General features: G+C 41.7%; 2 protein-coding genes across 4 annotated transcripts; both read left to right on the forward strand.

Annotated features, from left to right (window-relative positions):
- Positions 1 to 355: 355 nt before the first annotated feature.
- On the forward strand, positions 356 to 7,134 carry LOC123979001 (delta-like protein 4). The gene is made up of 11 exons (XM_046062685.1): positions 356 to 779; positions 881 to 1,132; positions 1,435 to 1,492; positions 2,022 to 2,285; positions 3,142 to 3,202; positions 3,572 to 3,702; positions 3,814 to 3,983; positions 4,247 to 4,466; positions 4,575 to 5,316; positions 5,450 to 5,558; positions 5,709 to 7,134. The coding sequence occupies exons 1-11, from the start codon at positions 726 to 728 to the stop codon at positions 5,712 to 5,714; spliced, it is 2,067 nt and encodes a 688-aa protein (XP_045918641.1). The 5' UTR covers positions 356 to 725; the 3' UTR covers positions 5,715 to 7,134.
- Positions 7,135 to 8,292: 1,158 nt separating this feature from the next.
- On the forward strand, positions 8,293 to 10,205 carry LOC123979002 (glutathione-specific gamma-glutamylcyclotransferase 1-like). Of its 3 annotated transcripts, none has more exons than XM_046062686.1 (3): positions 8,293 to 8,712; positions 8,850 to 8,960; positions 9,378 to 10,205. In XM_046062686.1, exons 1-3 carry the CDS (start codon positions 8,542 to 8,544, stop codon positions 9,795 to 9,797), a joined length of 702 nt encoding a protein of 233 aa, XP_045918642.1. In that variant the 5' UTR covers positions 8,293 to 8,541; the 3' UTR covers positions 9,798 to 10,205. The 3 variants fall into 3 exon arrangements, with proteins under 3 accessions (XP_045918642.1, XP_045918643.1, XP_045918644.1); XM_046062687.1 differs by having other exon boundaries at positions 8,925 to 8,960; XM_046062688.1 differs by lacking the exon at positions 8,850 to 8,960.
- The last annotated feature ends 1,638 nt before the right edge of the window (positions 10,206 to 11,843 follow it).

The raw sequence follows: 11,843 nt of genomic DNA on the forward strand, positions 1-11,843 counted from the left end.
CTGTTTTTACCGAGTTTATGGTAGTCTACTGTCAGTTTACTGGCCTTGTCGAACTGCAGGTTTAAAAATAAATTATTATACCCTTTTCGTTTTTTGCTATATACTTTATGTTGCTTTGAGGGATGAACGGTCTGCATGCAAAGCGCAGAAAAGTGCTTTTTTTGCTGGATCAGGTGAGCCAAAGACAATCTCCTCCAAAAGTATAATGAATGATGATAATATCCCAAGCAAGAAGAAGGTGGAGAGGGAAGTGGGCGGCGTTTAGTGGCTGACAGTGTCTGAAATGGCACTACATGCGGTATATAAACTGGGAGGGACGTCAAACATCCTTCACTTGAGAGTCACTATGCGCTGATGCTCCGCCGCACGCTCGCATCACTGTTGGCAACACAGGTCTCGCATCAACACAGCAAACTCAAACAACATCTGACCGGCACGATGGATGGGCAACATAAAGACCGCAGACAGAGTCACTTGTGGATATTGACGTTACTGATATTTGTCTAACCTCTAGCACTGGATAACTCGGTCTTTTCCAACCTCTTCTTCTGGATACGGGCTGTGGAACTGGATCTTGTCCTACGGGCTTTGAAAAAAAGGATTATATTTATTCTGATCACTTTTATTTGTCATAACTCCGTTTTCGCCATCACCACTTGGAATAGGAACGTTTTTTTTGCAGGACACACTGATTTTTTAAGGATACGCACATCCAACTCTAAAGAATGGCCGTTTGGTTCACCTCTATCCTCGCAATAGTTATAACATTATTTACTCAGGTAGCGTGTTGTTTTTATTCTTTGCAAATTAGGAAATAATTATGTTTAGAAAAACAAAATGTTGCATTACTTTGTTGTGCTCCCTTTATGTATCCTTTTAGGTTCTGGGAGCAGGTGTATTCGAGATAGATCTCCATCACTTTCAGAATACAAAAGGTTTGCTGGCAAATGGACTTGGTTGCAGCATGACTGGCTGCAGGACTTATTTCAGGGTTTGTTTGAAGAACTTCCAGACGGTGGTGTCTCCCGGAGACTGTATATTTGGCAAAGTCACCACACCTGTTCTGGGCACTGACTCCTTCAGCATCCAGCAGGACGCCAGGCTGCGTCTGCCGCTCAACTGCACCTGGCCGGTAAGAGCACCTGTCCTGCCGTGCGGACTAATGGCTTCACACACGTTTATGCTGAAGCCAACCACAAATGTGCACACCATGTGCATTTCCTTAAAGCCAAGCAATGTAGATCAGATGTTAAGTGGTTTTCTGCATCCATATCAAACTATTCATTCTCATATATCTTCATCTTCCGATAATTTCTAGCGAATTAAAGCTTTCTTCGTCGCATCCCTTTCCAGGAAAACTGTTTTTTTTAGTGCAATATCCCTTGTATGTATTTTCGTTTTTTGTAACGTTTATTTCCTTATTTGTCCACACAGGGAGCTTTCTCACTAATTATTGAAGCCTGGCATTCTCCTGCAGCGGACCTACCTGGAGGTGAGGAGACGTGCGCTGCCTCTCCACCACTAGAGGGAGACATGCCATGTATAGCCCAGATGACTTATTACCTGTCACACATTTCATCAATAACCCCCCCAGTCAGCGTGGTGGAAAATGCATCTGGCATTTTCAGCGTCACAGACCCGTGTTTGTTAGGATGCCTTATGAGTCACACGACAATTCTTCACAATCAAATCTCTCGCAAACACAATCGCACTTCCCTTGTTTTATTTTTGGCATGCATGGGAAAGTGCACAGGCTTAAGTGAGAACACGAAGCCTTGCCAAAAATCCCATGACAGCCTTTTCCTGGATTTTACACCTTTTTTGTTAGGTCCTTCTTAACAGGGGAATAATGGGCACATGTGAAAGGAAAAGGAAGTTTCAGTATGCAGATTGTGTATTGTCACACAAATCACTAAAGGGATAATTTTTAGATTTATCAACCACACCATAAGCTATTGTGAACTGATACTTTCTAAATGTTTCTGCTTTAAACTTATCTTTATCTGTTGTGTCCTTCGCAGACACCAACAACCCTGAATTCTTGATTAGTTATTTTGCCATCCAAAGACAGTTGGGAATAGGGCATGAGTGGTCCCAGGATGTGCAGAACGGGACGCAGACGGAGCTAAGGTACTCATACCGCTTCATCTGCAATGAAAATTACTACGGGGACACTTGTTCCAAAATATGCGCTCCAAGAGACGACCATTTTGGCCACTACACCTGCAAGCCTGACGGGCAAATAGCCTGTCTACCGGGATGGAAGGGAGAATACTGCCAAGAACGTAAGCAAGAGTAAAGACACCATATGGACACTTTTTCTTTGTTTGTGATAAAAGGTCCCAAGGCAGAATTTAGACGAGGGTACCTTGCTCCAAAAGGGAGTAATTTAGGGAACATGAACTAAAGTTAGATATTGTGCTGCTTAAAGCCACTTGTTCAAAGGAACAATGGGCCTTCTTATGTACAATTTGTGGGTAGCCTACCTTTTGCTTTTATTATAAGCTGCAAAGTGACATATTGCACATTTCAGAATAAAATATTAGTTTTGTTTAGAGCTTTAATGTCTAAATCACCTGTAACATGATCACGGGTGTGCATTTGGTTATCCAGCAGGCAAACACAATGGAGAGAGAGGAGCTGTTAAGGTGAAATTTGACTACAGAGAGCCCACTTTCCGGGCGCGTGCGGTTTTTTAATCCAGGGCGGTGTTCGCCCAGCAGCGCGCGCACCGGGGTTAATCGCGGCATTATCGCCCGCCACGCGCCACTAAATTGTGGGCTCTATTGTTGAAGCGGTGTAGGGCAGCAGCTGCAAACGGGGCACGAACTACCCACCGATAACAATGGGGCAGCTGTCCCGCTTTTTTTTCCTTTTTTTTTTTGAGAACAAGCATCTGCTCGCTCTCACCAGCCGTTTACCACTATAAAACCATGCGAAATCAATGTCACATGCAGCACAGAGCAGGCGCGGCAAATTATGTTTTCCTTTGTAATGGTCGTGTAACAGGTTTTATTGTGAGATGAAAACATTCACAGGCCTTATCAACAGCTTGTTTTAAATGCCAAATGAAAAACCTTGAACGTTAAATATCCCCTGTCTTGTTTTTTTCTTCTTTTTTTCTTTTTTTTTTTTTTACAGCAATCTGTCTGGAAGGATGCAATGAAAGGAATGGAAACTGCACATTACCTGGAGAGTGCAAGTGAGTATTCACTTACTCCTGTGTTTATTGTCTATTCATAATTATCAAATTAAATGTTCATTTCTGTTCAATGGCATCAGGGGATCCACAGACAGCTGAAACACAATGATAAATATTTACAGTGACAACAGAAATAATACCTCCATTACCAGCAGACAAACCATTAAATAATCTATTAGTATCTCATTTAATTTCTGCAAATAAAAAGAAGGCAACATTGTGTTGGATTTCAGGATGTATTTCTTTGTCTTTCTGTTTTAATTAATCTCTAGGTTTTTTTTGTGTGTGATGAGTGTGCTAAATGAGTGTCAGAGGGCAGAACATGAGTGTTCAATTGTGTATGAGCAAAACTGTGTTGTCTGTGAACAGATGCAGAGAGGGCTGGCAGGGACTCTTCTGTGACGTGTGCAAACTTCATCCATCCTGTAAACATGGTACCTGCAAAGAGGCGTGGCAGTGCACCTGCAAGGAAGGCTGGGGCGGCATCTTTTGTGACCAAGGTGTGGAGCTACCTCTTTCACTAAACTGCAAGGAGAAAGGCAAAATGAAGAAACTCTATAAAATGTTAGTCCTGTATATGTGAAAGAATGTTTCTGCCCATTTGTTTACAGATCTGAACTACTGCACCCACCACAAACCCTGCAGGAATGGCGCCACATGTATGAACACGGGCCAGGGCAGCTACACCTGCACCTGCCTGCCGGGCTTCACCGGGGTTAACTGTGACTTGGAGGTCAGGGAGTGTGACAGCCTGCCCTGTCGCAATGGAGGCCACTGCCTGGTGAGTCCGGAAGCCTCTCTCTCTCCTTTCCCACAACACAGGCTTTCCTGTTTTTGTTTTTGCCTCAGTCTATCTGCTAGTGCAGGAGGATGCTATCGATTGTCAAGTCAGTAGATGACCCAGTTCACAGAGTGTGGACTGTAAATAGAATTCAAACTAAGGATAATGGGGTTCGTTGGGGCAGTCGTGAACAGGATATGACCAAAAAAAAAAAACATCTGACAGGGAGCTTTTTGATAAACTTGATATCTTTTACTCTGCAGGACTCTGAGAGTGGCTACAGATGTGTGTGCCCACAGGGATTTGAAGGGACACACTGTGAACACAGGATGCTGACCTGTGCGGATACACCCTGCTTTCATGGTGGCAAGTGCAGAGAGAGGGACAATGGGCATAGTTACATATGCGAGTGTCCAGCAGGCTACACGGGACTAAACTGTGAGAGGAAAGTGGATAAATGTACCTCGCTGCAATGCACCAATGGTAATACATCATTCTCTCTACATCAAAAATAATTCTTCCCTGTATTTAGTTGTGTGTTAGAAATCATCTGAAACACAAAGATGTTTAGCGCTGTTTTGTTTTGCACAGGTGGACATTGCGTGATCCATGGTAACCTCCGACTGTGCAGCTGTCGCTCAGGCTTCACAGGTCTGCGCTGTGAGATCAACATCAATGAGTGTGCCAGGAACCCTTGCGCCAACGGCTCCACCTGCATAGACCGCATCAACGACTACACCTGCACCTGCCCCCCAGGATACACAGGCCGCCACTGTGAGAAGCCAACAGACCACTGCGCCTCTCAACCCTGCCTGAATGGTGGCACCTGCACCTCTGGAGCAAAAGGCCAGTCTACCTGTGTCTGCCCTGCCTATTACAGCGGTCCCCAGTGCCAGTCCAACGACATGCCTTCATCCAACACCCCCAGCCCCAACATAGGCTGGGAGTCCAATGACAGGTTGAGCTTGGCAGCCATCACCTTGGGAGTAGGCCTGGTGGCTGTTCTGGTCCTCTTCTGCATGGTTGTGGTCGTAGTACGTCATGTCAAGAAGCAGAGAGACAAGGAGCAGGATTCAGAGACCATGAACAACCTCTCCAAGGGTGACTTTCAGAAAGAGAACCTCATCTCTATTCTAGAGCTCAAGAACAACAATAAAAAGATCGATTTGGAGGTGGACTGTCCCACGGAAAAGTCTAATCACAAACACATCAACCACTACCACCTAGACTATAAATCCTCCACGGGGTACAAAGATGAACTGTCCCTTTTGGACAAAGATGAATACTGTGAAAAGACAATAGAAGAAAAAAAGCATTTGAGTAGAATGTACAGGTACGTGCACATGAAAGGGTTCATGGTTATGATGTCACTGTGTAGTGTTGCAGGTGTCCAGGCCATTGATGTTAATGTAAGACATTTTGTTTTTTAAGCTCAGTAACTGACCTGATGTTTCTTCCCTCCACAGCGAAAGGCCGGAATGTAGAATATCAACAATATGTTCTCCCAGAGATTCAGTGTACCAGTCTGTCTTTGTGATAGCAGAGGAGAAAAACGAATGCATCATTGCAACTGAGGTACGTTTCTTTTTCTCCATAAGTCATCTATTTTCTTTTGTCCTTGTGCAGGACTTTTATTATTAAACAGAAATAGTATTTTTTGTTATGTCAGATGAAGAAGTAGTAGTAGAAAAAGTAATTAAGCTCTATTATCTTCCTCTTTTACAGGTATAATAAATAGAAGATATTACTCACTGTCAACATTGGATTTCTTGTGGACTGTTTACAAGTGTGGAGAGACTGGGATTTATTTAATTGCAAGTTGCTGCTCTTGAAAACTTGATAACTGGATGGAGCCTGTGTGCTCTTCGAATTCAATAGACCTGAAGACCTACTAATCTTTGTGAGAATGTAAAGACTGAAAAGACTGCAGGAAACAATGAGCACATCTGAGCTGAATGCGCCTTCCATGTTTTTGACTCAAACCCCTTGTTTGCTCCGTCCAAGTTCACCCGAGGGCTTCAGGCCAAGATGTTGATGTCTGTGTGTTGATTAGAGGAGAGGACTCCTTGATGCGCTCCTCTCCACCTTATTTGCAGTAATCAGCAATCAACAAGTCAACTTACTGCCAACAAGCCTGTTGAGGGAGCCAGCCTTTTCCATTTTTTTGTGGCCTGCAATGTGCTATGCAAACAAAAATCAGCATTGTGCTCAATGAAAAACTAGACTGACAGAAACTACTGAAAACGGTTCATTTTTGAAGAATATTTAGGATTATCAGTTTTGTTCATTTGAAATCCTTTTTAATAAAGAATGTATGCAGCCTAGATCACAAAGCCTTATGTGTTTAAGAAAAACATTGTGCCCCGCCATCTCTTGGATTCCTTTGCACAGCAAAATGGAGGTAATATAAAAAGATCAAAAGATGCAATATACTGTAGCTCCATGCAGGGAAACTCATGATAAGGCCTTGTTTTACCTTATGCAAGATCACCCTTAAATAAAGACAAAGAATTACATTAAGTGACTATCGTACCAAGGACGCCTTCAAAGGAAATTACTGAACCAATAATGTTATTTTGTAAGATTAGCATTTCATTAGTAATTTAAGAATATGAAGCTCTGATCTTTCTATGTTTTATAAGATTATTTTGTATATACTGTATATTTATATGTTGAGATTAGAAGTATGAATTGTACATCTTTTTTTAAGTTGACGCCCGGAAAAGGTGATTTATTTTTGTTGTTGGTTTTATTATTTTTTGTTATAAAAACAAAACAAAACAATGAATACATATCTGGTACACTGTTTGTTTGTTGGTCTTCAATGGTTGAGTGTACATGTGGTCAAATAGAGATCCTAATATAAATGTTGGAATCATCTAGAAACTTTTATGTGTGTCAGCTGGCGTGGAAGTGGCTTCATTGTCTATACATACAGTCATTTATTTGGCCTGGTAGCATTTCTAATGATTCCATGTCTATGTCTATGACATCTGTGTCAGTGTGATGTGAAATCAATGTGCTAGCAATCATTCAGTGGACAGTGTTGTAATTGGCAGCAATGTACGGAATTACTCAAACAAAAAGATATATATTTAAAATAACACATCTGTATGTGGAAATAAAGAATCATTGTGGTCTTTCTACAGTACTTAACTGCTTCTCTGAAATGCTAAGTATCACTAGATATATCGCTGAGTGACTGAGGCTCCAAGGAACAAAGCACTATATGCTCTCTGATGATAAGATAGCTCTTATGGCTCTGGCTGTTAGCTGAAAGGGGGAGGGGACAGAGTGCCATGTGAAGCATAAACTTGGCATAATGAACATGTGTCAACAAGAAATTGTGCATGTGCCCTTTCACTACTGGAGCGTGAGCACGGCAAACAGGGCCCATGAGGCATATAGGCCATAACAACCCAGCAGGCACCAGCAAATATAACTGTCACTTTGAACATCCTTCATGTGCTTCACCAGAACTCATGCAGGTAATATTGAAGCATCAAGTCAGTCTAAAAAATGGAGCAATGTCCTTTTACGGCCACTTGGGGGCAGTAAGCTTTGTTTGAAGTTGGAGAAAATGCGTTTCTTTCAATTCTCACTCAAGCTCTTGAAATGTAATGCACAGTAAGTAAGAGTAAGGCAGAGGACAAATGATCTCAATCAGTCATTCATAAGCAATCAGACTGTGGTGGCACAATAGTGTGCCCGACAGAGCTCAGCAGAATCCAGACACTTAATGAGCTTAAGAGAGCATATAGGCTACATAACAGTCCCAGCTATTTATAGGTAATGTGATTACCTGCTGGACTGTCGCTGACTGTTTACACTCAAGGGTACAAGAGGTGCAACGACATTTTTAAAAGGGAGAAAATTGTAGTAAATATGCAGGTAACCTATATATCCATTTGACCATGATGTGAAAAATCCAAAAGATTGTGAAAGGAAAAAATCACTGTCATGTCAGATGTAGCCTATATGAATAGATATCTATTATAGAGAGTTCTGTGAGTGAAAGACGTTTGTAGGCTGTATTATTAAAATAAATACATTCAGTTTAGTAAACTCACATTCAATGTATTTGTTCAAACTGCAACCCGTTCCTCCACTTTTCTTCTTCTAAAGAAGAAGATTGTGGCAGAATTGTGTTTCCCCAACGTTCACTGGTTAAGGCTGGTGAGACAAATTACTACTAAAACGACCCTGATTGGTTTATCGGAAAGCTAAGCCCGCCCCTGCTCAATTTAATTGGTCGAGGGCGTCTCGCTCTGACTCGCTCTGAACAACAAATACACGTGTTTGTAGGATACAGAAAAGAACCGCACAGTCTCCACTCATCCAAACAGGTTTTCTGCTGACATTTAGACGCGACGTCTCATCCTACAAGACTGTGTTAGGATTTAGATTATTTCTGCATCGAACACTTTATAACAGTGACAGTGACATGTATGGGAATGTATAGGACAATGAAACAGGAGAGGAGATATCACAGAGCAGCCACTTGTTGACAGAAATAGCGACGTAAACGAGCGTGTCTCGTTTCTAAAACACAGCCACAATGAAACCTCAGGATATTATCAAAGAAAAGAGCAGCCTGTGGATATTTGGCTATGGCTCCTTAGTGTGGAAACCGGATTTTGATTACAAGAGGAGTAAAATCGGCTGCATTAAGGGATACAAAAGACGCTTCTGGCATGGAGACGATTTTTATCGAGGGGACAAGAAAAGGGTGAGATATGTAGCAACACTTGCCTCCAAGGCATAAATTTACTACTATATTGTATTGCTGTCAAGTGCTTCAAATAGTTCCTTATGGCTCTATGATGATTTTAGTTGTTAATTTATTTTTTCACTTCTGTTTATTAGCCTATGTGTTATTTTGTGTTGTGTGATGTGCTGAGGTGGCCACCTCCTCACTGCGTGTGTCCTTGCTGTCCACAGCCTGGCAGAGTGGTGACACTAGTGGAAGATCAGGACGTAAGTGTTCTTGTTTTGGAAGGTCCCAGTCTATTTTCATACTGTTTACATGTTGTCCACTTGTAGAGCCAACAGCTTACAACACCCACAAAGAAGATCTGGTCTTACCCAATATTCGTCCAAACTTTTACACCCAGTGACGCTGCAGGTCATGAAACATTTATATCAAGCTTTAAAGTACTATAACTTAGAATCAAAAGGGTCAGTCCTCAGAAATGTATCCATAAGAAAACCACTTTCTCATTTTTGTCTACTATTAATGTTCACTAAATTAATATCACACTTGCCTCGGGTGTTGGCAGAATACTCATATTAAGTCTTTTACATGGATGACCATTACATACTGTGTTTGTTCTACCATTAACATTCAGGCAAGCTAACTGCTGTATCTCCCCTCTATTTGTGTTTCCCCTGCAGGCTTGCACATGGGGAGTGGCCTATGAGGTGACTGACTCCCAGATTGAAGTCTCCCTTCAGTACCTGAACATGAGAGAGGTTGTGTTGGGGGGCTACATAACAGAGATGGTGGAGTTCATCCCTAAGGAGAAGGACCAGGCTCCTCTGTTGGCCCTCGTCTACATCGCTACTTCCGAAAATCCCATCTACCTCGGCCCGGCCTCGGACAAGGAGATTGCCGCCCAGATTGCCGTCTGCAGGGGCAACACGGGCCACAATATTGAATACCTGGTCCGCCTGGCAGAGTTCATGAGGCTATGCTGTCCCGGGGTAGAGGATGATCACCTCTTCTCCATTGAGGCAGCTGTCCTAGACACTTTCCGTGACTGCGGAGGGATCAAACCCCCAGACCAAAAAACCCTACTGCTGGGAGCTACATAAAGGCACTCCACACCATAAAACTGTCCATGTTTTTAAACTGGGTGAAAGGGAATTGAAGTCCTCCAATACTTAATAATCAGGAATACCTGATTTGGTTTCATGGGAAATATAACAGGGTTGACATTTTCAGTGGATAACTATTTTTAAGTGGCAGCATAACCTCGCAGAGTTGTGTTCCTCAGCATGCACTTCAACTGTAAAGACAGCGTAGGTTATGCATGCTTCACTTTATACTGTATACAAATTCCAGAAGCATGGGATGCTTTTAAAAACACACACCAAGATATGACTTCACCATTTGAATACCTCATGTCTTACACCTTTGTTGTAAAAGGGGTCTCAGAAGAATTGTAAACTGTGTTCATTTTTAATAAGCATTTGAATAAAAACACTAAAATCTGCATTTAAGTAAGTGGCTTTGAATATTTGTTGTTTTCCCCGGTGCTCACATGCTATGAGTTTGCCCAAGTCTTTAATATATTTATGTTAGCGGTTGAATGCATGATCGCATACCGGCCCCTCACCTCGTGCTGCCACTTCACGTGGCCGAGGAATGTACAGCTGTAGCATTTGGCAGGAAATGCTGAGTTTTCCTCACAGACCTGTTAACCGCACAGAGTGAGCAGCTTTTAGATGTCTTTTGTGTAAACACACTGTATTGTATACATGCATTTACTGTAAATAATTGTTTATTCTGGATGTTTTGTGGACCTCACAGCTGCTCCGGGCAGTTCATGAGACAGAATTTAGTAAATAAAGTTTATTTAATAATGCACCTTTCACAGAACAAAGTCACAAAGTGGTTTACAAGAGTAAAATAATAAAGCAATATATATAATGAGACAACAATAAAACAAAAGCAACAACAATGTAAAATAGTATTAAATAATGAATTAATAAAATAAGCAACAACATCATAAAAATCAATAAAACATAGGCAGTAATGAACCTTAAAACATACACATTTGCATACTTTCAAAAGCACGTGGTGAGACAAAGGCCAGCAATAAAATGGAAATAATGCATGTCACAACCAGCAGGCTTTAAAAACCTTTTCTTTCATGATGCCAGAATTGTCAGGGTCCCCAATCTCCCAAATTCTGCCAAGCACAGTGGTGGGTCCATCTTTTAAAATTCCTGTGGTTCGGCCAAACATCCCTCAAACACTTAAAACTTTACTTTAAAATCTAGTTGAGCTCCCAGTGTTTCCAAAGAAAAAGAAAAAGTGATGCACAAACATCTAACATAATAACAATAATCTTAATTGATGTTATGGTTTAAAGCAATATACAAATATTTCACTCAGGAAAAATCATGCATAAATCATGCACAACTTTCCAGTGTGATATCCAGTAGCGTTGGTAGAAATCTGTGTATTAGAGTGCATACAGTCAGCTATAAAGGAAAGCACACACCAGAGAGGCTTAACTGGAAGGTGGGGTGCAGATAGGGTTTCTTTTTCATCTGAGCTTTGATCACGTGCATGTGTCCACATAGCACATGTCAGACTTAACAAAAAAGGCCATATTTAAGGCTGCACATTTCTGTGGTACATTGCTATACTTTCCTAGAAGTCAGCTCCTAAACTAGGTCAAAGGTTGGAGCTATGAGTCAGAGCACAGGAACATACAGTTCAGAAAAAGCTCACAAGTACAGAACACCTAATGTAGAAAGACATGGACAGAAAGTACTATGATAACCAGCCATTATATAACTTAACCACTGTGTCCGGTGGTTGTCCTTTTACAGGAAAGAATAATAAAACGGATATATGGAGGAACTGTTTGTGGCTCCTGCTATTGCATGTTCTCTGTGCTGTCTGAGACAGTGTTTTCAATAAAACAAATGAGATTGTCCAGAGAGACAAACAGACAGACAACGTTGAGTCAACAACAAAAATGTGTGTCTGTCATTTCCTTCAACGTGATGTAGTAACATGTGGCACACACAACAAGTTTTGGTACATGTTGTGCTCACCGAAAATATCTGATGACACAGGGGATTTGGTAACACCCAGTCCAAACCCTACATTTAATGTGTTCTCTA

Source organism: Micropterus dolomieu, linkage group LG11, assembly GCF_021292245.1.
Source record: "Micropterus dolomieu isolate WLL.071019.BEF.003 ecotype Adirondacks linkage group LG11, ASM2129224v1, whole genome shotgun sequence".
Lineage (NCBI taxonomy): Eukaryota > Metazoa > Chordata > Actinopteri > Centrarchiformes > Centrarchidae > Micropterus > Micropterus dolomieu.